General features: G+C 43.5%; 2 protein-coding genes across 5 annotated transcripts in view; one reads left to right on the top strand and one right to left on the bottom strand.

Annotated features, from left to right (window-relative positions):
* The window catches only part of PRAP1 (proline rich acidic protein 1), a 290,117-nt gene that overhangs the window by 127,588 nt on the left and 139,202 nt on the right, over positions 1-23,327 (top strand). The window contains exons 1-2 of one of the 2 annotated variants that reach the window (XM_068255346.1): positions 15,637-15,698; positions 18,566-18,679. The exons of the other annotated variant lie outside the window; for it this stretch is intronic. The gene's annotated coding sequence lies outside the window, so the exon portion shown is untranslated. Of the gene's footprint in view, positions 1-15,636; positions 15,699-18,565; positions 18,680-23,327 lie in introns of those variants that run through there. 2 annotated transcript variants of the gene reach the window in all.
* The window catches only part of CALY (calcyon neuron specific vesicular protein), an 84,571-nt gene that overhangs the window by 14,970 nt on the left and 46,274 nt on the right, over positions 1-23,327 (bottom strand). For all 3 annotated transcript variants that reach the window (XM_068255350.1, XM_068255349.1, XM_068255348.1), the window contains 3 exons: positions 14,760-14,885; positions 13,964-14,083; positions 10,095-10,208 (listed from right to left, as the gene is read on the bottom strand). In XM_068255350.1, the coding sequence (XP_068111451.1) occupies positions 10,095-10,208; positions 13,964-14,083; positions 14,760-14,882 (357 nt within the window). In that variant the 5' untranslated portion in view covers positions 14,883-14,885. The remainder of the gene's footprint in view (positions 1-10,094; positions 10,209-13,963; positions 14,084-14,759; positions 14,886-23,327) is intronic.

The following is a 23,327-nucleotide window of genomic DNA, read 5'->3' as shown; positions in this document are numbered from 1 at the left end:
TACCCCTGATGGTCAGCTGTGGAAGGCTCTCTGCAGCTGGGCTATGTCCTTCTCCTCGGTGGTGGGGACCTGGCAGTGATCGCTCAGCAGGCAGTTTCAGGCAGGCATCCGGATCATCAGGCAGGCGTCCTCCACGGGGAATCGACAGGCATCAGGATCGGGTCTGTGGCTGGATCTCTGCAGCCCCTGAGTCGGCTCCTGGCTCCTCCAGACATCCGGATCACGTTCGGCTCTTCCGGTGAGCCAGAGGTCTGCGACTGGCTCTCTGCGGCTCCTGAGCTTTTGAGTCGGCTCCTCCAGGCATCCGGGTCACGTTGGCTCCTCTGGTGAGCCAGAGGTTCTGCGGCTGGCTCTCCGAGGCTTCTGCGCTGGAGTCGGCTCACGCGCAGGCTCGTCAGCTGGATCGGAGGCTGCAGGGACCGTGAGAGTGGCTGCGGGGACCTTGAGAGCACCCGTCACCGATCCGTCTAGGGGTGAGCCTGCTGATAGGGGGTAGCCCTGAGAGGTGGCGGCAGGGGATGCGGTGTGGCGGCTGGGGCCGCAGTGGGCCCGGATCAGTCCTTGAGCCCGCTCCCCGCTCGCCCCACGTGGTCCCCACGTGGGACAGGCTGTAAGCCCGCAGTGACGGCTGAACGGGTCGCAGGGGGAGCTACTACAACTAGCTACTACTATGCTACTGCTATACTACCCTAATGCTGGCTAACATAAAAACAAAAACAAAACAAAAAACCAGTGGAAAAAAAGAAGAAAAGCGGGAGCTCTGTGCCGGGGCAGCCCTTACGAGCGCCCACCGGACGGAAAAGTTATTGAGAATGCAGTCGCCAACCAGCTTACAGATAACAACATTTTTGACACTTTTCAGTCAGGATTCAGGAAAAGGCTCAGCACTGAAACGGCATTAGTCAGAGTAATGAATGATCTACTTACTGCAAGGGACAAGGGTGATTGCTCAATTCTGATTCTTCTTGACTTGTCTGCAGCATTTGATACTGTGGATCATGAAATACTAATCCAGCGACTGAAGAATTACTGTGGCCTAAGCGGTACTGTTCTTAGCTGGTTTCAGACCTTCCTATCTGGCAGGACACAGCAAGTTTGTCCGGGCACACACTAGTCTAATCCAGTGCCACTGGCCTATGGATCTCCACAGGGTTCTGTATTATCACCATTACTCTTTGCAGTCTACATGCTCCCACTGGTACCCAAAATTGGATGAACACCAGCTTTTTGAGGCTGAACTCTGACAAAACAGAGGTATTGGTGGTAGGTGGTCCACACATGATGGATAAAGTTCAAAACGCTCACCACCTCAAACTATCAATTGGGGGAGATACTGTACATTATAAAGACACTGTGTGAAACCTTGGGGTGATCCTGGATGGAAATCTAAATCTCAGACAGCAGGTATCAGCTGTTGTCAAGTGTTCCTTCTTCCATCTAAGAAATATAGCGAAAATCAAACACCTTATCCCAGCTGAAGACCTACCTGCCCTGGTTCATGCATTTGTATCCTCCCGCCTAGACTACTGCAGCGCCCTGTTCATCGGATCTACAGATAAGGTTCTGCGCCCCTTACAACTGTTACAGATTACAGAATGCTGCAGCCAGACTCCTAGCCAATGCCCCCTGCAGCTCACACATCACCCCAGTACTCTAAACTCTTCACTGGTTGCCAGTAAAATGGAGAATCCATTTTAAGATCTGCCTGCTGACATTCAAGGCCCTAAACCACATGGGACCCAAATACATAGCGGATCTATTGGAACTTTATGCCCCTCCACGCACCCTCCACTCTGCCAACAAGATGAAGCTGGTTATTCCCAGGATACACCTAACATTTGGTGCTTGGGCCTTTTCCTATGCAGCCCCTACTCTATGGAACTTACTTCCACAATCAGTACGAGACGCTCCTTCTCTGGACAGCTTTAAAAAAAGGCTAAAAACTAACCTCTTTTCCCTAGCCTTTAAGACTGCATAATGCAGGGTCACAGCGCTTTGAGTCCCCAGGGAGAAAAGCGATATAAAAATATTATTCTTATTGTTACAAAATACAGAACCAGTGGTTACAATGACAGATGTAACATGATGAATAAAATGTATAACATGGTACAAGCTATGAAACAAAATCCAAAAAGGGTGAGAGAGCCCACCCTTGCGAGCTTACAATCTTAAGGAATCGGGGGGAGGGGTCAGGACAAGAGGTGGTGTATACTGTACATACAGGCACAGTGCCTGTTTAGGTTATCTAGTAAGGAGTAAAACGTGAGAGGTTGAAGGGGAATGGCCTAAGTTAGAGCATGTGCTTGTTGGAAAAAGTGAGTTTTGAGGGAGCGTTTAAAGATTTCAAAGGTTGGAGAGTGACGGATTTGCTGTGGGAGGGGATTACAGTGGAGGAGTGAGGCACGTGAGCAGTCTTGTATCTGTGAATGCGAGCAGGTAATTCTAGAGGAGGACAAAAGAAGCTCCTGTGCAGATCTGAGATTGCGGTTGGGTTTGTATCTGGAAACTAGTGAAGAGATGTATGGGGAAAGATATTGTGGAACAGAGAGAGGCAGCAGAGGAAGACCGAAAAGAGAGATAAATGAGACAAGCAGCTGAGTTCAGTACAGATTGGAGGGGTGCCAGTTGGTTTGTTGGTAATCCACCAAGCAATATATTACAATAGTCCAAATGAGATATAATATGAGCATTAGTAGTGTCCTGAGTGAGAAAAGGTTGGATGCACAATATGTTTTTGAGTTGGAGATGATAGGAGCTTGTTAGGGAGTGAATGTTAGGGAGGACCATGCTTTGAGAACTGAAGTTATAAGGGTGTTATCAACATGTATTGTTATATCAGGCAGAGAGGTGGACAGAGACAGTGGAAAAATGATTAGTTCTGTTTTATTCATATTGAGTTTTAAGAAGTGAAAGGTCAATAAAGACGATATAGTAGACAGGCAGTCTGGAACACGTGCAAGGAGGGAGTTAAGGTCTGGGGCAGAGAGGTACAGTTGTGTATTATCTGTATATAGGTGGTATTGAAAGACAAATGAGTTGATTAAGTTACCAAGGCCATGCATGTTAATGGAAAAGCGGAGAGGACCGAGGACAGAGACTTGAGGTACCCCCACAGACAAAAGGATGTGGCGAGCAGGTCTGATTATGTAAGTGGGAGGATATGAGGGAGGAAAAATATGTTTTGCGGAAGAGAGAGCAATTCTAAAGTTGTTTAAAGCTTTTTTGTATGAAATGAAGTCCTCATCAGTATTAGTTTTTCTCCTATGATGTTCAGCTACTCTAGAACACCACCTTTGTTTAGTAGCTTTCATCAGCCAGGGTTGGCGAGTAACACAATGAGGGCAGACATTGTTGGTGAGAGGTGCGACTGCATCCATGACTTGCATGATTGAGCTGTGGTAGTGTGTAGCTGCCATGTCTGGGTCAGTGAAGGATTGTGTGAGGAGCAGTACCAGGGCATCGGTGAATGATGCCCTAATGAAGAAATGTCACCAATTAACTTATTGCACATCCTATCAGGGTATTACACTAGAATTTGCTGAGCTCTTAAGAGCGACCTATTCTTTCACAAATGCTTGTATAAGTGTGCATGCCTAGGTTCTTGATCTTACATGCTTGTAGCCATGAACACCTGAATTCAATGATTTGGAGGTGTGTTTCAATACTTTTGACAATATAGAATATTTGAAAAGGCATGTAGCCAGTAAGGCAAAGTTGAGTCAGATTACCAAAAGTTAGGAATGTGTTTTTAAAGGCAATAAAGGTGTCAGCCTCCATATTCCACTTACTACAGGTATCTTTTATGCAATATATGCAATATGCAATATACAGGTGACAGTCAGCCTACTTGGCCAATCAAAGTGAAGGTATATCGGTCTTTGAAGCTACTGGACCGGCCTGGCTCCGGGCGGGTTCAGTGGAGCGCTTGTTAAGTTTAATGAAGCGCTTGTTAAAGTAGCAATGGAGAGTGTAATTTAGCAGCGCATGCTATGCGCTGTTGTCATTAAGCTGCACTGCTGTAGCAGCAAAGCTTAGTGAATCAACCCCTATAAGTGACAAATGTTGCTACTCCTTAATGAGACTACTCAGATCACCAAGACCTCAGTCATCTCATAGGCAGCTTAATTTGCTTTAATCAGTGTCTTATGTAACTATGTAAAGGGAACTGGGGAAGGCCAGCTGAGGTAAGTTCTGATTTGCCACTATGATAACAACAAAGGCACTTACTGATCAAAGTTGACACTGAAGGTGGTCATAAACCTATAGATTGCAACCAGATCACCGCCAGTGACGCGCTCCTGACCAGTGATGGGCTTTGAAGTAGCTACGAGTTCGTAGCTACTCGGAACTGAAATGGTAATCACATTCCATTTGTGTCACTTCACCTGGAATGCAGCAAATGGAATGCAGAGGATCCCACGGACTTATGAGTAAGTTAACCCCCCTCTCCCGCGGTCACACCTGGTGTAATAAAACTTGATTGCCATTTCAATTCCAAGTAGCTACGAACTCATCGCTACTCGGAAGCCCATCACTGCTCATCATTTTCCATCCTGCACAATCAGAGAAATTAATCAAATCAGCCGTATATCGATGGGTAAAATAGTGTAGTGTATGGCCAGCTTAACACTTTTGTTTTCATTCTAATGCCTAATCAGAGGTTTGTTTCTCTCTGATAGCCCACCATTATTTAATAGAACTGCAGAAATGAAAAGCACAAATTGTGCCACCTGGAGGAAAGCAACAGGGGGAGCTTGATGTGATTGTAGCTGTAATTCTGGTAGCTATGTGAGCTAAATATTTTTTGCAGGTAAAATACCTCTTGTGGTGTTTTCCTCTTTTTTTAGCAATTCTGAGAGATTTTTCTGTATTTCCGAACATGCGGTAAAACATGCTGTTAAACATGCGGTTAACCGTGTGGTAAATGCCTAAAGTGTGGTAAAACGTGCGGTATTTCAGTGGTAAGCATGCAGTAAATATATAATAGTAGTCTTTAATTGTCTTCCATAAGTTAGGATAGTCTTTGGAAGGGGGGAAGGTGTATGGGATCAGATGAAAAGGGCGCCTGAGCCATCTGTATAAAAAGGGAGCCTCCATAGACTTCAATGTTATTTCTGCAAATATGGGCTACAAGGTGGTGAAATATGGGCTACAAGGTGGCCTGAGTTTTTTTTGGCTACAAAAGGGTGCCCCTCTGTAGCCAAAATTTTTGAATCGGGGGGGGGGGGGGGGGGGGTTTAGGATTAGGCATCACAGGCGGTGGTGGGGGCTTAGGCACCACTAGGGGGGTCTTAGGGTTAGGCACCACCAGCGGGGTCTTAGGGTTAGGCACCACCAAGGGGGGTCTTAGGGTTAGGAACCACGAAGGGTGGTCTTACGGTAAAGCACCACCAGGGGAGGGTTCTGTGTGAGAGTAGGGAGAATTTAGGTCATAGTAATCACCAGGGGGGGGGGGGGGTCTTAGGGTCAAGCACCACCAGGGGGGTCTTAGGGTTAGGCACCACCATGGAGGGGTTAGGCACCACCAAGGGGGGTTTATGGTTAGGCACCACCAGGGAGGGGTTAAGCACCACCGGGGGAGGTCTTAGGCACCACCAGGGGTTCTGGGGTTAGGCACCATGAGGGTTCTGTGTGAGAGTAGTGAGAAGTTAGGTCATAGTAATCACAGGGGGGGGGGTTAGAGTTAGGTACCACCAGGGAAGGGTTAGGGTTAGGCACCACTAGGGAGGTGTTAGGGTTAGGCACCACCAGGGAGATCTTAGGGTTCTGTGTGAGAGTAGGGAGAAGTTAGGTCATAGTAATCGCTTTCTCAGCTATATCCAGAGCCCTATTATAGCCCAACAAATTTTGCCCATAACAGCATCCTTTTTATAAACTATAACTAGCTTTTTGGCTACACCAGGCACCCTTTGTAGCCGAATTTGGCATATGGGCTACACCAGGCACCCTTTGTAACCGAATTTGGCATATGGACTACACCAGGCGTCTGTTGTAGCCGGATTTAACAAATGGGCTACACCAGGCGCTCTTTGTAGCCGGATTTGGCAAATGGGCTACACCTGGCGCTCTTTGTAGCCGAATTTGGCAAATGGGATACACCAGGCGCCCTTTGTAGCTGAATTTGACATATGGGCAACACCAGGCACCCTTTGTAGCTGAATTTGGCATATGGGCTACACCAGGCACCCTTTGTAGCTGAATTTTGCATATGGGCTTCACCAGGCACCCTTTGTAGCCGAATTTGGAATATGGGCTACACTGGGCGCCCTTTTTTTCCAGGTGCCCTTTTCAAATGTACGCAGGTGTATTTGATTATGTAGCAACCTATGAAATGTATATTTATAGGCATCCCCTATACAAAAAATTCTGTAAATATTTGACGTTTTATTTCTACTATTTTTTTCTATTACACAGCCTGAATAGGAACTCCACTGAAACAGCAATTGGAACGCCACTAAAAACTGCAAAATGCATACAAATACTTTACTTCCAGGTAGAGGCAGGTCTTAAACTGATCTGAAAATTATGTACTAACATGCCCCCCTAATTTCCATGTGAATAGCAATTTTCAGTAAAATTAATGCAAATTATCTCACAAATTACCGCATGAGGTAAAACATGACTAAAACCTACCAGAATTGCTAAATGAGGTAAATTACTGTACATGAGGTAATTTGTTTGAAAACTCTACCATAATTGAGGCCAATATATCTATTGAAGTATTAACATACATTTAAAGTAATTCAGGCATATTTTCAACATGGGTGGTGCCAGATCTTGTGTCTCAGGTAAATAATGCTATGGGAACACCAAGTGGGAAATTAAGACCTTTTTGGTGGGTCTTTTGGGATTAAATTTTGCTCCATTCAGTAATTTCAGAATTTTTTGCTAGTGACTTCATATTTTCACAAAATTGTTTTGCATAATGTTGGCAAAACAAAACTACACAGTCCTGCTCATGCATGGTATGGTTTTAAATTGTCCAAAAGGAACAACAGCGCTACCACTCAAAATCAAAGTCCTATCCACAATCACGTGACCCAACAGGATCAGTGGTGCAAAAATCCTTGCACAAAATCAATGAACAGATGGACACATCAACTCCATGAAGTAAACTTCAATCAATACACTCCCCTGATACGCACTCAGCAGATTAACAGATTCTTACTGCAGAAGTTTGTCACTGCTCCAAGAGGATTAAAACCCCTCTCCTAGCTATCTGGCTACACCATCCTCTGCAATCAGTGTTCCCCACTACAGAAGACTTACCGTACTTCCCCATTCAGATATAACAGCAAACTCCTGTTCCCCACTACATACAGTTGTGTTCAAAATTATTAAACCCCCAATGCTGTAAAGGGTTTTAGGGAATTTAGTGTACATTTGTAATTGTGTTCAGAATGAAATATTACAAGGACTTTTTAAAGAACCAAATGCAACTACGGTAAAATTACCAATTGTTTTTGTAATACAGTATTACATTTTTTTGTGTTTTCTTCATTGACACAATTATTCAACCCCTTAAAGAATACCACTCTTAAGAACAAAGGTTCATTCAAGTGTTTTTAATCAGGTATTGAAAACACCTGTGGATGTTAATGAGCAGCAATTAAGCATAATGAGCACCAATTAGGCAGATTTAAAATGACTGTGATACTCAGCTCCTTCTAGACATTTGCTGGTGTGTTTACAAACATGATGAAGTCAAGAGAATGGTCCAGGAAGACAAGAGAAGAGGTGATTTCTCTTCACAGGAATGGCAATGGCTATAAGAAGAGTGCAAAGATGTTAAACATACCAAGAGACACCATAGGGAGCATCATTCGCAAATTCAAGGCAAAGGGCACTGTTGAAACACTACTTGGTCGTGGCAGAAAGAAGATACTGACTTTGACTGCTGTGCGCTGCCTGAAGCGCAAAGTGGAGAAAAGTTCCCGTGTGACTGCTGAGGAACTGAAAAAAAAGATTTGTCAGGTGCGGGTACTGAAGTTTCAGCTCAGACAATAAGGCGCACACTGCGTAATGAAATCCTCCATGCCAGAACTCCCAGGCACCCTCTTGCTGTCTCCAAAGAATAAGAAGAGTCGACTGCAGTATGCCAAAAGTCATGTGGACAAACCACAAAAGTTTTGGTATAGTGTTCTGTGGACTGATGAAACAAAATTAGAACTGTTTGGGCCCATGGATCAACGCTATGTTTGGAGGAGGAAGAACAAGGCCTATGAAGAAAAGAACACCTTGCCTACTGTGAAGCATGGCAGGGGGTCAATCATGCTTTGGGGCTGTTTTGCTTCTGCAGGTACAGGGAAGCTTCAGCGTGTGCAAGGTACCATGAATTCTCTTCAGTACCAGGAGATATTGGATGAAAATGTGATGCAGTCTGTCACAAACCTGAGGCTTGGGAGACGTTGGACCTTTCAACGGGACAATGATCTCAAGCATACCTCCAAGTCCACTAGAGCATGGTTGCAGATTAAAGGCTGGAACATTTTGGAGTGGCCATCGCAGTCACCAGACTTAATCCGACTAAGAACCTCTGGTGGGACTTAAAGAAAGCAGATGCAGTGCGCAAGCCTAAGAATGTGACTGAACTGGAGGCTTTTGCCCATGAAGAATGGGCTAAGACACTCATAGATCACTGCAAGACACCTGTGTCAAGCTATGCTTCCCGTTTGAAAGCTGTTCTAACTGGAAAAGGATGTTGTACTAAGTACTAAGAATGAATGTCACTTGGGGGTTGAATAAATCTGATAATGATGTGAGCACAGAAAAGACATTTGTGGTTATATCATTATAAATGTTATGTTATATTTGTCTGACTTACAAGTGCCTCTTCGATTTAATTGTAAACAAGATGACTGAAATGATCAAAATCAATGTCAAACTGGCCAAAACACTCATTTTCAGTGGAGGTTGAATAATTTTGAACACAACTGTAGGAGCTGCTTCTCACAATCTAAGTTCCATGTGCACTCCACCTAAAAAAAAAACATAGTGCCTTGGAGGGTGAGCGCCACACTGACCAGCAGCGATTCAACACGTATGCATGTGCTGATGATTTGGATTTGGCTCAATGGAAAAGGGTCCTAATTTGTTGCAGAAAAAATTTAAGTGCCATCACAATGTATAACAATGATTATTCTTACAAAGGAATTTTCTGAGTATTTGCTAAAATCGTTTTTGCATCTCACTTATCATGGACTCAAATAAGTGAATCATGAAATAAAAGTTACATGCAAATTATGTGAAATATACTTTTCTAAGTAAAAGAAATCTAGCAAGTACTGCTCCCTGCTGTACCTACCACTGAATTGATCTGCACCAGTCATGTGATCACAGACAGAATATTGGGGGGTAGGGGGATAGAAGGGAGCCAATTACGTATGTTTGCTGGGCTCCCTGACTTCTACAGATTATCATGAGGGGTGCCATAGGCTAGCCCTACACCACAAGATTCTTTATGGGTGAAGCAGCTTCTCTGGTGGTCTGAGATGCACAAAGGGAGCTCCTGGCAGTCAAATGAGAGGAAATAATGCGGCGGAAAAAATATGCATCATAATTTTTTTACAGATATCTTTACTGTTTTGTTTGGGGATGGTGGGAAAGAAAAAATGTTATTTTTAGAACGTTAATTTGAACCAGGGGCTGCAATAGGGTTGCAGAGGTTGCGACCGCATCGGGGGCCCTTGGACCAGAGGGGCCTCGAAGGGCCCTCCCTCAACTACAGTATTAGCTCTCTATTGGTCCTGTGCTCATAATAATCACTTCTAAAGATACTTTGAATAGTGGTAATCATTAACAAACTGTTCCCCATCCCCTTCTTGCACCTCTGACACTGTAGATGTCATTGGCAGGTTTTGTCGCGCCGTATCAATTATTATGTATAGAGTGCTTGGGGGGGCCCCATTGTAAAACTTGCATCGGGGCCCACAGCTCCTTAGCTACGCCACTGAGTAGAACAACCTATTAATTAAGAACACTTTATTACACATCTAAATAAATAGTTTGGTCATTGTGGTATACAGAGCTGATTACATTTTACACTAAGCTCTACTGGATTTTTCTTTGATTGTCATAGGATGTCATCACAGTACCTTGAAAATGAAACCCTCAGGGCAAGTGAGCTGTTCATACCACAGAGCCTTGTACATCACCAGCATAAGAAGGCAAGCCAGAAACACCATGGTAATCAGGATCAGGCCAGTCAGCTGGAGGAGCCAAATAAACACAATGATTTGATTAGAATTTCACAATGCAGCTGTAGACATTATTGCCACTTGAATGTAATATATGATAAATAGGAAATACTACTGTTTTTAATTTCAATAGTTTTAAATGGACAAGTGGCATGGCAATGAGAATTGTGAATAAACTTGATATAACATCAACACCTATAGCTTATTGTCTGAGGGTAACTGGACTTTATACTCTCACTCAAACTATATATTAACACAACCACCCCCTGCTACTTCTATCTCAAAAATATCTCCTTCCCTTACACAAGAAGCTACTAAAATCCTTGTGCATGCTCTAACCATTTCCCATCTTGACCACTGTAACGCTCTACTCTGTGACCTACCAAAAAACAGACTGACACCTCTCTAGTAACTACTGAACACTACTGAACTCTGAATACCACCATTAGCTGCCAATCACCCACATGATCCAGTTCATACTCCTATCACTATCATACAATTCCCTACATAATCTATCCCCTCATTATGTTTCTTTATTAATCTCCAGATAAAATCCCTCGTGGAACCTTCGCTGCTCCCACGAGACCCTCTTGTCGTCCAGCTTGGTCACTTCCTCTCACACTCGTATCCAGGACTTCTCACGAGTGTCACCTCTCCTTGGAAACTCTTTTCCTGCTATGTTCCAAGCCTGGAAATTTTCAAGCACACCCTCAAGACATACCTCTTCAGACAAGCTTATCACTTGTTATACAGTAGCTAGAATTTGAGATTCAACATCTCATCGGCTAACTTCTTCGTCTACTCCCCTAGTGCCTCCACCCCGCTGCCCTCTAGATGTTTTTGTACTATGTACAGCACTACACAAGTTGTTGGTACATAATAAAAAAATAATAATAAGTGACAATTATAAAGACCGTCTACTCCATAGGATACTTATAATTTAAATGACTACAGGATCCTCTTCGAACATTTGCTTAGGAACAAAAGAATGGAAAACTACAACTACTGTATATAAAATAGCTGGTTGTCGTCAACATTTTTTCCACACAGTTAAAAAAGTTAACACAAAAACTTAAATACAAATTCAGTCACTTAAAGCGGAATATAACCCTGCATTTCAACTTTGCTCTAAAACATTATTTACAGTATATTATATGCAAAAAGCATTTTTTTTTTTACTAGACCAGCATTGGAAGGGTTACACAGGACTTTAAAGTTCCTGGAGATTTCTGCAGACGCATCCGAAGCTGAAATAGATACATTTTGTTTACATAAATGTATCTAAGTGTTGAATGTGACTCATCTCTCTGACTGAGCTGGAGGACAGCCAAAGTGTGTGTAACAGTCAACACTTAGATACATTTATGTAAACAAAATGTATCTATTTCAGCTTCGGATGTGTCTGCAGAAATCTCCAGGAACTTTAAAGCCCTGTGTAACCCTTCCAATGCTGGTCTAGTAAAAAAAAAATGCTTTTTGCATATAATATGCTGTAAATTATGTTTTACAGCAAAGTTGAAATGCAGGGTTATATTTCACTTTAAAGCATCTAATAAAAATATGCATAGGAGTAGCGCTCAGTTTAAAAAGGCCAGTGTCTGATAAATCATGAAGAAAACGTATTTCCAATCCCTAGACTTCCAACATACAAACCAGACAGAAGAACGTCCTCACGTAGAATTAATGCCCCCACCTCACCCTTAAAGAAACACTGGAGCCTCTTAAAATCCCACTTTTTATTCAAAATTTAACTTCAGCACTATAAGCCAAGCTAAAACGCCGCATCCCGCAGCAGAAAGCTGTTTAGAAACCCTCTAAATACCGGGGCAAAAATCCATGACTTTCTTGGTCGTGAACTTTGCTGCCAGGAGAAGCAGAGCTTAGGGCTGTAGCTCTGCCTCCATTAGCATCAATCACCGCCCCCCCCCCCCCCCCCCCTCTGAGTGAAGGAAGACTAAGAGGGGCAGGGAGAATCGGCAATCAGCGGGGATTGATGCGAGTAGAGGCAGAGCTACAGCGCTAAGCTCTGACTCTACTAGGAAGCGAAAACCACTTTAAAACTACTTTAATTAAACTGGTGAACCGGCCCTTTAAATTTTATAGATCACCTCAAAAATATTCCTGAGGGAAGGCAGGTTGACACACTCCAACAACTGCCACTCAACGATCTATTTGAAAAAATGTTTATTTGTAGAAAAAGTGTGACCCCATTCCATCATACAAACATGAACCCCCTAAAAACAAGATGTGGGCATAGTACCTAGGAGTACTCCTGGATACACGCATCCCTGCATACACAACACATCCACACTCAGATTGGTCGGCCGACCTAATTATCTGCCTGTGTATGGAATCACTGCTTCAAAATCGACCTATTATGCAGCTCTCAATTACAGGTTATTGCACTAAGATTTCATAATTCCTGATTTTCATCCAAAGTGCAAACTCCAATGCAAAAAATTCATAAACAACAGGATAGGGAGGGAGTGGAGAGTGAAGCTAACACATGCATCCAATGCAAAAAAGTCCTTATATGAAAGATGAGAGTTCTTCCTTGTGGTTAATGAGCTCAGCACAGCGTGCTCTTAGTGTCATATCAAACTCACAGCACAGGTAGGAACACTCCTTAATTCCTACACTATGGTAGCTAGTCAGCACATCAACTGAAAGCTCTCACCATATGAGGCAGTTCATATATTGCTGCTGCAATAAGCTCTTCCATGAGATTTGAGGCTCAGCACAACGTGCTCCGTGTATCACAGCAACTCACAGCACAGATGTAAGCAGACTCTTATGCCTCCTCTCTGGTTAACAGCACATAGATCAAAGGCTCTCACCATATGCTTGCATCCATCACCGCTGGATTGTACAGGTACCTGTGTTGAAGTCTCGGCTCACCGCACAAATGCTGGCCATGCATTGTTTCCACTCCAGGCTGTACTCCAGCCTAACACCTCTAAGCCTCGCCCACATACGTTACGCCCAATGTCACATGGGCTTTGTCAGTGTGATGCTGCGATGCGATCCCCGCATTTTGCCCAGGGGATTTGGGGGGTTTCTTAACAGCTTTCTGCCGTAGGGATGCAGCGGTTTAGCTTGGCTTATAGTGCTGAAGTTAAATGTTGAATAAAAAGTGGGATTTTAGGAGACTTCAGAGTCTCTTTAAAGAGGGACACTCACCCTTTCCAATTGACCCTCAGTGTCTATAGGGTCAGACAGGCTCTGCAGCACTTTTGGGTTATTAACAGGCCACCCCCTGCCTGCCATGATCCTCTGCCTCCTCAGTTTCCACTGTGCTCTTCCAAATAATTACACTTTCCTCCAAAGCGTAAAACCATTCATGAATTTATTAAATATTAAAATTGGTCACTGATATGATCCAAGCTTCTACTTTATGCATAGAGTTCTTTTGGGCTCATCCTCATACATTGTCCACCTTACCACAACAGGACTGTGCTGTAGTTTGTGCTTCTGATCTACAGCACAGTCATGAGCTGGCCAGGTGGCCCTGGCTAACATTTACCACAGAAGTGCAGTTAGTGAAAATTCATGCACTCTAATAATGGCATAATTGCCTGTACAAAACACAAGAATCTCAGCCCAAAACTACAGTAATTAGCAATCCACAAGCAGCCAATCAAAATGAAAAGAATACATTATTTAAATGATGTGTGGAAAAAAGGATGAAAGGTACATTGTTCAGATAAGGAGAACCCATGTCAGCTTCCCACACATACATCAAGAGGCATAAGAAACCAAGCATATACCTTGACTTTTTCCGACACCTCATCATACAGGTTGATGTTTAGCCGCTTGATTCCAGGCACATACATTTTCTTTTTTTTCTTCTGCTGTAACTGATATTCTGTCCGAGTCTTCACAATCAACTAGTGAGAAAAAGACTGAATGTAAAAATAGGTTTGTACAAGAAATAACATTTTTTTTATAGGGTAAAATGTGTTATAATACAGCACAAGAAATATGTATCTCAACTCATATTAATTGTGAAAAAATGTTTTTATTTCATTTCAAAAAACCTATATGCTTCCCCCCCCCCCCCCCCTCCCAATTAAGGCTGGTATTCCCCTGAGAAACCAGAGGTCACAAGCATGGGGCTCCACCTATTGCATAATGTCAGCCCACATGGTCTGTAACATTACGGGAACTCTGCAAAAGGGGGTCACAGAGCTACATTTTTCTTTGCAAAAGATCCTTGTCGAACTTTTAGGATATATATATATATATATATATATATATATATATATATATATATATATATATATATATATATATATATATATATAATGAAATATATTAGGACTTCAGCTATATATAATACCTATATTAGGACTTCAGCTATTGTAACTATTGTGACATCTATATTCTGGATACATTTTGTGGCCATTTATGAAATTATTCATATTGGCATTATAAGATGTAACACACACAGCGTTACTAAAACTGGATTTTGCACACTAAACAATCACTGAACTGATACAACAGGCTAAGCTAATGGGTCATCACAGGATGCAGGTTATTATAATGTGAAAGTTCACATCTAACCTTGTCAGGAAATGGTTGTTCCAGTTGGTCAACATCAAGTGGTGTTATTAAAGGCACCTTGTCCTCATCCAGACCTTGTTCATTGTCCCCTTTTTCTGCCAGGTTGGCCCCCAGCTGTACCATGATCTGAAAAATACCAACATAAAAAAATAAGAATTCCTTTGAACATATTATGAATGTATCTTTAAGGACAACCGAGGTGACATGTGACATGATGAGCTAGATATGTTTATGTACAGTACCAAGCACACAAATAACTAGGTTGTGCTCCTTTTTTTCTTTCTCTGCCTGGAAAAGTTAAACATCAGGTATACAAGTGACAGTTTCTGCTGTGGTGGTTGGGACAGGGTCTGACTGGGTCAGACTATAGCATAACCCTCACTGATAAGTAATTACAGCCATAAAATATTTTCCTGTCAGTAAATGCTTCTGAGTGCAGGAAAGAGGTAAAAGGGGTCAATAATTCATATATTTGAGCTCTGACATACATCAATGAAGGTGTCATTGAGCAGAGACAATGAAACAGTAAAAACGTAAACATTAGATTTAAAAATAAAATAAAACTGTGCGATATCTAAAAAAAAAGTCATTTTTAGGAGACTGAGAATAGATAAGATTTTCACCTTGGATGCCCTTTAAGAGAAATACCAGTACAAGAAATGTTAAATATGAACACAAATAATACAAACTGTCTTTACTGGAGGAGTTTTAAATACTACTCAGATTTTTTGGCTGCCCTGTATTTTCAACTCAGATCTAGTGTTCCATTAAACTGCATGGGCAGTTATATTCTTTGAAAGAATAAACATTGCATCAAGGTGATATTGCCAATTGAATACATGAGATCTCAGCACAGGGACTGTTCAACCTACTACAACTTCGTACAGCACAGAGGACAGGGAATGCAATCCTGCTGCTGTCAATGCTCCAGATCTGAAGGTAGGCTGGTGTTTCTGCACATTATTACAGCATGTATCCATTTATGATAGACAGTGTTTACACTCTGTTGGGCAGCATCATCACAAGTAACCCTTGACAATACTCTCAAAATATATTTGATAGAAGTACAACATAAGTCCACATGAATGCTCTCCAGATGTTCCTTTGTGCTAAACATATGAAAGTCTGTAAAATAGTTTTGCTAAAACGATTTGTTTTTACTAAACTTTTATATGTATGATTAAAATAGCATAATGCTGTGTTCGATAACAAAAAAATATATCTGATGTTGGACTCAAGCAGCCCTCTTTATTCCTAAACTTAAATCTGTTATTTGGGAGCAAGAGGTCAAAATATGAGCACAACCTATTAGCACAAGCAACCTCAGTGCTAAAATGTAGTAATAGTAGTAGTAAATGTAGTAAGCTATGAGAGCTAGGAGCCATACTTGGCATGTTATACTTGGTGATGGAAGTAAGTATAAGTGGCTATGCACACTATCACACACTTTCAGTTGCCGGTCTCAGGCAACCACTGGTAGAAATTCTGGTTCTTCTGACTGTCCCCTACTGGATTGTGGTCAGTATAGATAATCTCCCAATCCATGGCTGAAAGACTGCAGAGTTTATAAAGAAGGGCCAGGATAGGGTGTCTGTGCCCCTAAAAAGAGGCTATCAACTGGCAAACTTGCATGGGGTACAAGATAATAAAATAATTAAAAGAAAATAAAACAAACAGAAGAGGATTTTTAACTTCCAACTAGAAAATAACTTGATCATACAGTATAAGATTTGGTGGTAGAGTTAATAGGCTTTTATGAATCTTCCTATTACTCCTAATGAGGCATTCATACTATTGTGAGGACCAGCAAAATGGGCACTTTATGGGAGGAAGTGGACCAGATCCACAAAACGCATTGCTAAAGTACTGATGTGACCCTAAGGCTGCTTTCACAGTGAGACGTTACAGGCGCACGTTAGTGCAGCCTGTAACGCTCCCCAGCGCACAGCAATGTAACTGCAATGGGCTGTTCACAGTGCCCACGTTGCGTTACATTGTAATGCTGCACGTCAATCTAAAGTGCAGCATGCTACGGCGTTAGAGCGGCTTTGCTGCGTTAGCCTGCTTGCACAGGCGCAGTGATTAGCCACATGGCTAATTAATATTCACTGCACTGTGCTGACATCACTGGTGGGACCACGTGATGCGGAGTGTTCCGCTCACGTGGTCTCCACCAGCGCATGCGTACTATAGTACGCATCACAGACACATCAAAGAGCCGCTTAACGCGGCTCTTTGCTAACGTCCTCTGCCACCACCATCATGCGCTGCGTTAGGTGCACATTATGCGACCTTAACGTAGCACCTAACGCAACGTCTTAGTGTGAAAGAAGCCTTAAAAGACCTTTTGACTTGGAAGATTCTATTAGGTGTTATACATACCTCTTTAAGTTAATGCATTCATTAACAGCTTTGGGTGCCTCCAAAAACCTACACCTTGTTTATTATCAGGCAATAAGTATTATGACAATAATTAGAAGCCTAAGGTCTTCCATTTTATCTGTGCTAAAATGACCCACCATTTTAGCACACCATGGATAGTGGGGGAAAGATGTAATTCGGCTTCCAGCTATTGCTGGCGGGCGAATCACAGTGTTTTTGCAGTAATTTGTGCTCAGTCTTTTGACGCTGTCCAAATTACGCACTAAGCGCCGCTATAGCCGTAATTCCTATTACGGCCTATGGTGGGGCCGGCTGCACTCAAATCTTCTGCACGGTTTTTACATTGCTCCCTAAAGCTATTAACATGTTGGATTACAGGCTAAACAGGTTAGGTTAAAGAATCTGTAAATTATTCTGTTACGTTTTATCAAGTTTAGCCCAGGGTGCAAAGGCCAAGTAGTTGCTGATAAAGTCCATCATACACTAGCATTCCTAAAGAGGACCTAAACTCTTCCACAGTACAGAAGGAAAACACAGAAAAACCCACCCTGTGTGCAATTAGAGATAACAGTCTGTATAATTATCCCTTATTTGGAAGTAATGAACCATTGTAATTTGAGCTGTCATCTGTGGCCGATCTGTGCTGAGGTTTGTGCCATTCAGACAGGCTATATGTACACAAAGGGGTTAACCATTTCCGTGCTCTCATGAAACCATATGTTTAATAAAAAGTATTGTAAATACATTTTTCAAAAAAGGTTCTGTAAAAATAAAATAACACTGCTCCTTATCTCAGGTAGTAGCAGTAGAGTAGAGAAGTTTTGAATCAGGTTGATACCATTTATTGTGGCTGCACTGAATCCTGGGTGCTTATAATTTGTTAGAACAGACAGCTATATGCATGCAACATCAAAAGGGGATGGATTTTTTGGTAACGTAATTACATGTCATTGCAATGCCTCAACTGAAACAAAACATCGAAATAGGGATTTGAGAGGATGTTAGCTGATTTATGACAAACAGATAAGACCTTTTGTTTACTCAATCATCACATAACTGAGACTTTGCCTAGCACACAGGCATCGTAAATTCCAAGTTCAAGAGTTAGCTACAAGCAGAATAGATGCAATGAATCTAGGCTGAAAAACAATTATGACATTAAATATCATAATCAACCTCATACCAATTTAAGACATTGGTATCCTTGTTAAAAATTTCAGCTAGAGATTTAAACCAATGTATACATTTCGTCTCTGCTATTAGTTTCTCTTTTTGTGATGTAAAGCCACCTTTCAGGGCAGTAACCCGAATATAATTTCACTGTGTCTATGGGAACGAAAGCATGTGGGGAATGGGAGTTTAGATTTGGTATCGTAAATAGTGTACCTCTGTCCGTTCATACATTTACGCAGAGTTTGTTGCAGTTTCTCCCACAGTTACTTGCCTCTGACACAGAGCCTTGGAAGAAGCATTTCCACACAAAACAGTGATTAGGCTAACGCGTATCCACCTCCCACCCCCAACACCATTGAGTACAGGTATGTGGAAATACTATGTATGCATATATTTTATTATCCTATATAATAATAGGCAACTGTCCCTGCGTACAGCAGGAACAGTTGTCTCTGTGTAGCTGGGTCTGTGCTTTTTGCTACTGCGCACATGTGCGCAGCACGGACCCAGCCTCACACAGACAGGAGGACAGGGACTGGGCCAGGGAGCCAGGTGGGCGTGTGAGCGAGCGGACGGGTGTGCGCGCGCACGTGTGTGGCTGATGCAGTACATGCAGCGGGCGGCGGCGAAAATCACAGACCCTAGAGCCCGTTTTTAAACAGGCTTGGGTCTGCTAGAATTTAAATAAAGTTTCATTAAACAGTACAGTAGCAGTGCCAGGGATCTTTTGCTCTCTCTTTATATTGTACACAGGGCCAGCCTTACCATGAAGCAAACTGACAGGGCAGTTTCTAGGCTAAATTGCACCCAGGGCAACGGTGTAAAAATTGTGATATGATATTTAGCCTCCCAGTATAGGTAGCCAGGCATAGGTGCCCCCCAGTATCGGTTAGCCAGGCACAGGTGCCCCCAGTATAGGTAGCCAGGCATAGGTGCCCCCAGTATAGGTGGGATCATGCAGAGAAAGGAGAATAGCACAGGGACACCAGGAGCCCAATAAAGTGTAGTACGTAGAAAAAACAGGATATAGTTATATATAGCAAAAGATATACTCACAAGTCGGGGTTGCTATACCTGAGTGGAGAGAAACCGTCCCCACTGGCAGAGCCGGCTTAAGGCCCTAAGCAAAGTTACTGATTTGCCCCCCCCCCCCCCATCATGTCATAATAGAACAGAATCAGAAGATGCAGCTGCACAGCAATATGCCGCACACACCGGGGCAGCTGAGCTACTGGCTGCTATGGGCAACAGCCCGCTTTCCTCTGTGGGTGCACAATGCAGGGAATAGCAGCAGCAAAATGCAGAGTGAGAGATAAATGGCTGGGACATTTGCACTCAGGGGCTGGGGCACCCCTGTGAAGAGGGCGTCAGATATCACAGTGGCAGCACTTTCCCCCTGCATCTCCAGCCTGGCAATAGCAGAAAGCTCTGGACACCGCCAAACCGGAAGCCATTCCCCAGACAGAATTACATAACCACCCCCACCACCGAACAACCAATTTCCTCCCAAACTAGACAGCCACCATGCAGCCTCCATCCCAGTGAATACAATAGTCCAGCAGATAAGGCAGCCGCAGTGGGGGAAAATGACAGCACCAGATGACTCACATTCACCTATTGCGATCCAAGCAATAGAGGTCCCATCATCCGGAGTCCATCTGTCTCCTCTAGAGTGCTGCCACTCTGTTACTACTACTATTACTACTTCCTACTTCCTGTCTGATCTGAGAATCAGGAAGTTCAGAGCGAGCGGCTGCACTGTAGAAGAGACAGATGGGTTTCAGATGACAGGATCTCTATCGCTTGGATCATGGATAGGTGAGTGAGCGTTTGCCATCTGCTGCTATCATTCTTGCTGCAGCTGTGGTTCTCTGCGGGAAGGGAGGGAGGAGTGGGCAGCGGCAGAGCGCACAGTAGCAGGAGGGGGACCTAGGAGGAGAGCCTGGCTCTGAAGACAATCAGCAGAGCACGGCATCATTTGACAAATAACATTTATATTGCGCTTTTCTCTTGGCGGACTCAAAGCGCCAGAGCTGCAGCCACTAGGACGCCCCCTATAGGCAGTAGTAGTGTTAGAGAGACTTGCCTAAGGTCTCCTACTGAATAGGTGCTGGCTTACTGAACAGGCAGAGCCGAGATTCGAACCCTGGTCTCCTGTGTCAGAGGCAGAGCCCTTAAAGGGACTCCGAGCAGTGCCTGTGGGTATGCCTTTAAAGGGACACTGTAGGGGTGTCAGGGGAAAATGAGTTGAAGTCACCTGGGGCTTCTAATGGTCCCCCGCAGCCACTCCCCAATGCTCCAGCCCCGCTTCTGGTTCACTTCTGGAATTTCAGACTTTAAAGTCTGAAAACCACTGCTGCTGCGTTGCCATGTCCTCACTCCCGCTGATGGCAACAGGAGCGTACTGCGCAGGCCCAGTAATGGTCTGTGCCTGCACCGTGCGCTCCTGGTGACATCAGGGGAAGAGAGGACACGGCAACGCCGGCGCAGTGGTTTTCAGACTTTAGAGTCTGAAATTCCAGAAGTGAACTGGAGGCGGGGCCAGAGCATTGGGGAGTGGCTTCACGGGCACAGGATGCCTGCGGGGGACCATTAGAAGCCCCGGGTAAGTTCAACTCATTTCCCCTGACCCCCCTACAGTGTCCTTTTAAGCATACCCACAACTAATTAATTACATCCTCACACCTACCAGCATGATGTTTGTAGTTATATCCCCCTGGGTTCCTTATATTTCATTGTATTGTGCTGAATCGAGCTGCCGACTTTGGAGAAAAGTCATCCTGTGTAATACAATGTAACTATGGAAAGATGCATATCATTTTGAAGCTCTCTTTCTCCTCTTTCCAATGATAGATAAACTACGCCTTTTAGTTTTCGCTATTTTTGCAATCGAAATTGCTGTGGACGCGATTTTGATCGCAAAAATAGCGAAAACTAAAAGGCATGGGGCGGCAGTTTATATATCATTGGAAAGAGGAGAAAGAGAGCTTTAAAATGATATACATCTTTCCATAGTTACTGCACTGCTCAGAGTCCCTTTAACCATTATACCATCCAGCCCCTTTGACTCTGAATGGGGCCCCAAGCGACTGCTTCTGTTGCCTGGTCAGTAATCTGGTCCTGCCCACTGGGCCTTGTGATTAAAGAGGAACTCCAGGGAACATTTTACTGTTGGCAGGTGATGTAGCTGCTGCATGGTTTTTGGCAGTTGGAAACAGTTGTAAACAGCTATTTCCCACAAAAGTTCGAACTTTACTTGTGGGAGGAGTTACTTGTGGGAGGGGTTTCACCACAATATCCGTCATACAGCACCCCTGATGGTCTGTTTGTGAAAAGGAATAGATTTCTCATGTAAAAGAGGGTATCAGCTACTGATTGGGATAAAGTTCAATTTTTGGTCGGAGTTTCTCTTTAAGAAAAATAAGTCCTTGAGAGAGGCCTATAATTCTGCTTATATAAGGCACCAGCTAATTTATATAAATGATTTTTAGATCTCAACGCCTTTACACACAAATTGACACTACAATGATATTTCGCCCTGAAAAAGCTGCAAGGACAAAGAGACAAGAAGGATAAACATATCACACCCATTATACTCAATAAGGACACTACAATTCAGGTACTTACAAACATGAGTTTGAGATGGAAAGGTACATACATACTGAACTGAAAAATAAGTCCACCTTCTACCCAACAACCTATAAGGGCCTTTTTGTGGAGAGCTTTTACACACAGGTTCTCGAGGATTTTAGTAACCTGGAGATGGACAAAAGAGATGGCCTGAACCTCCGATTTTCGGTTCGCGAACCTCCACAAAACTTCGGTTCGCGTGAACTTTCGCGAACCGCAATAGACTTCAATGGGGAGGCGAACTTTGAAAACTAGAAACATTTATGCTGGCCAGAAAAGTGATGGAAAAGATGTTTCAAGGGGTCTAACACCTGGAGGGGGGCATGGATGAGTGAGACTCCAAAAATCCCGGTGAAAAATCTGGATTTTACGTAAAGCAGCGTTTTAAGAGCAGAAATCACACTGAATGCTAAATTGCAGGCCTAAAGTGCTTTAAAACATCTTGCATGTGTATACATCAATCAGGGAGTGTAATTAGAGTACTGCTTCACACTGACACACCAAACTCACTATGTAACGCACCGCAAATAGCTGTTTGTGTTGTGACGGCCGTGCTGGACTGGTGCGCTTCATGGCGAGAGTGCAGGCCGTGGCGGTTTTCAAGCCCATATGGTCACCGGGCTGTGGTAGCTCAATGATAGAACAACTGTGACTGTCCAGCTGATCAAATTTGGTCTTTCCACAATGAAGCAATGACCTTATTATCGTAGGTGTGCCCCTCCTCAGGTAGTCATCCCATTGTAGTTTGTGCTTTGTAATCATGTGCCTTCGTAAGGTAGTTGTCCCTATGCGGATCTTGGTCTTTCCACGGCTCAATTTTCGGTGGCAGAGGGTACAGATGGCATTACTTTCATCTGAGGCAGACACACACAACAAATGTCCACACCGCCGAGCCCTGGGGTGATGGCACTTTGGTGTTGGCGGCTGACTGAGTGTTAAATGGGGTGCCAGAATCAGAGCAGGAGGAGGAAGATATGTCATGCTTCCGTGTGGAAGCTGAGAAAGATGAGGTGTTCTGTGTTAAATAGTCAACTACGTCCTGACAATATTGGGGGTTGATGGCACGTGCCTTCTTCTGAACACTGTACTTTGGTCGAAGGCCACACGAAATCATGACAGCGCGACCTCGAACAGACCTGCCAGGTGGCCTGCCTCTGCCTTTTGTTTTGTCCATATTGTGGGGGATGAAGTAAAAGGTATGCACTGACTTGACTAATACAATGTGCAGTCAGTCACACAGGTGCAGTTAAAAGGTATGCACGGAGTGGTATATCACACTGCGTGCACTCACGTAGGTAGGTGGGTGCACTGTGAACAACATGTAGGTATATGCAGTGATGGGTATTATAATGTGCACCTGTCACACACAAACAGGTACCGGAC

The sequence above is a fragment of the Hyperolius riggenbachi genome, chromosome 10, assembly GCF_040937935.1.
Source record: "Hyperolius riggenbachi isolate aHypRig1 chromosome 10, aHypRig1.pri, whole genome shotgun sequence".
Taxonomy (NCBI): domain Eukaryota; kingdom Metazoa; phylum Chordata; class Amphibia; order Anura; family Hyperoliidae; genus Hyperolius; species Hyperolius riggenbachi.
The sequence above is the reverse complement of the archived record's forward strand: the minus strand, read 5'-3'. Positions and strand labels throughout refer to the sequence as shown.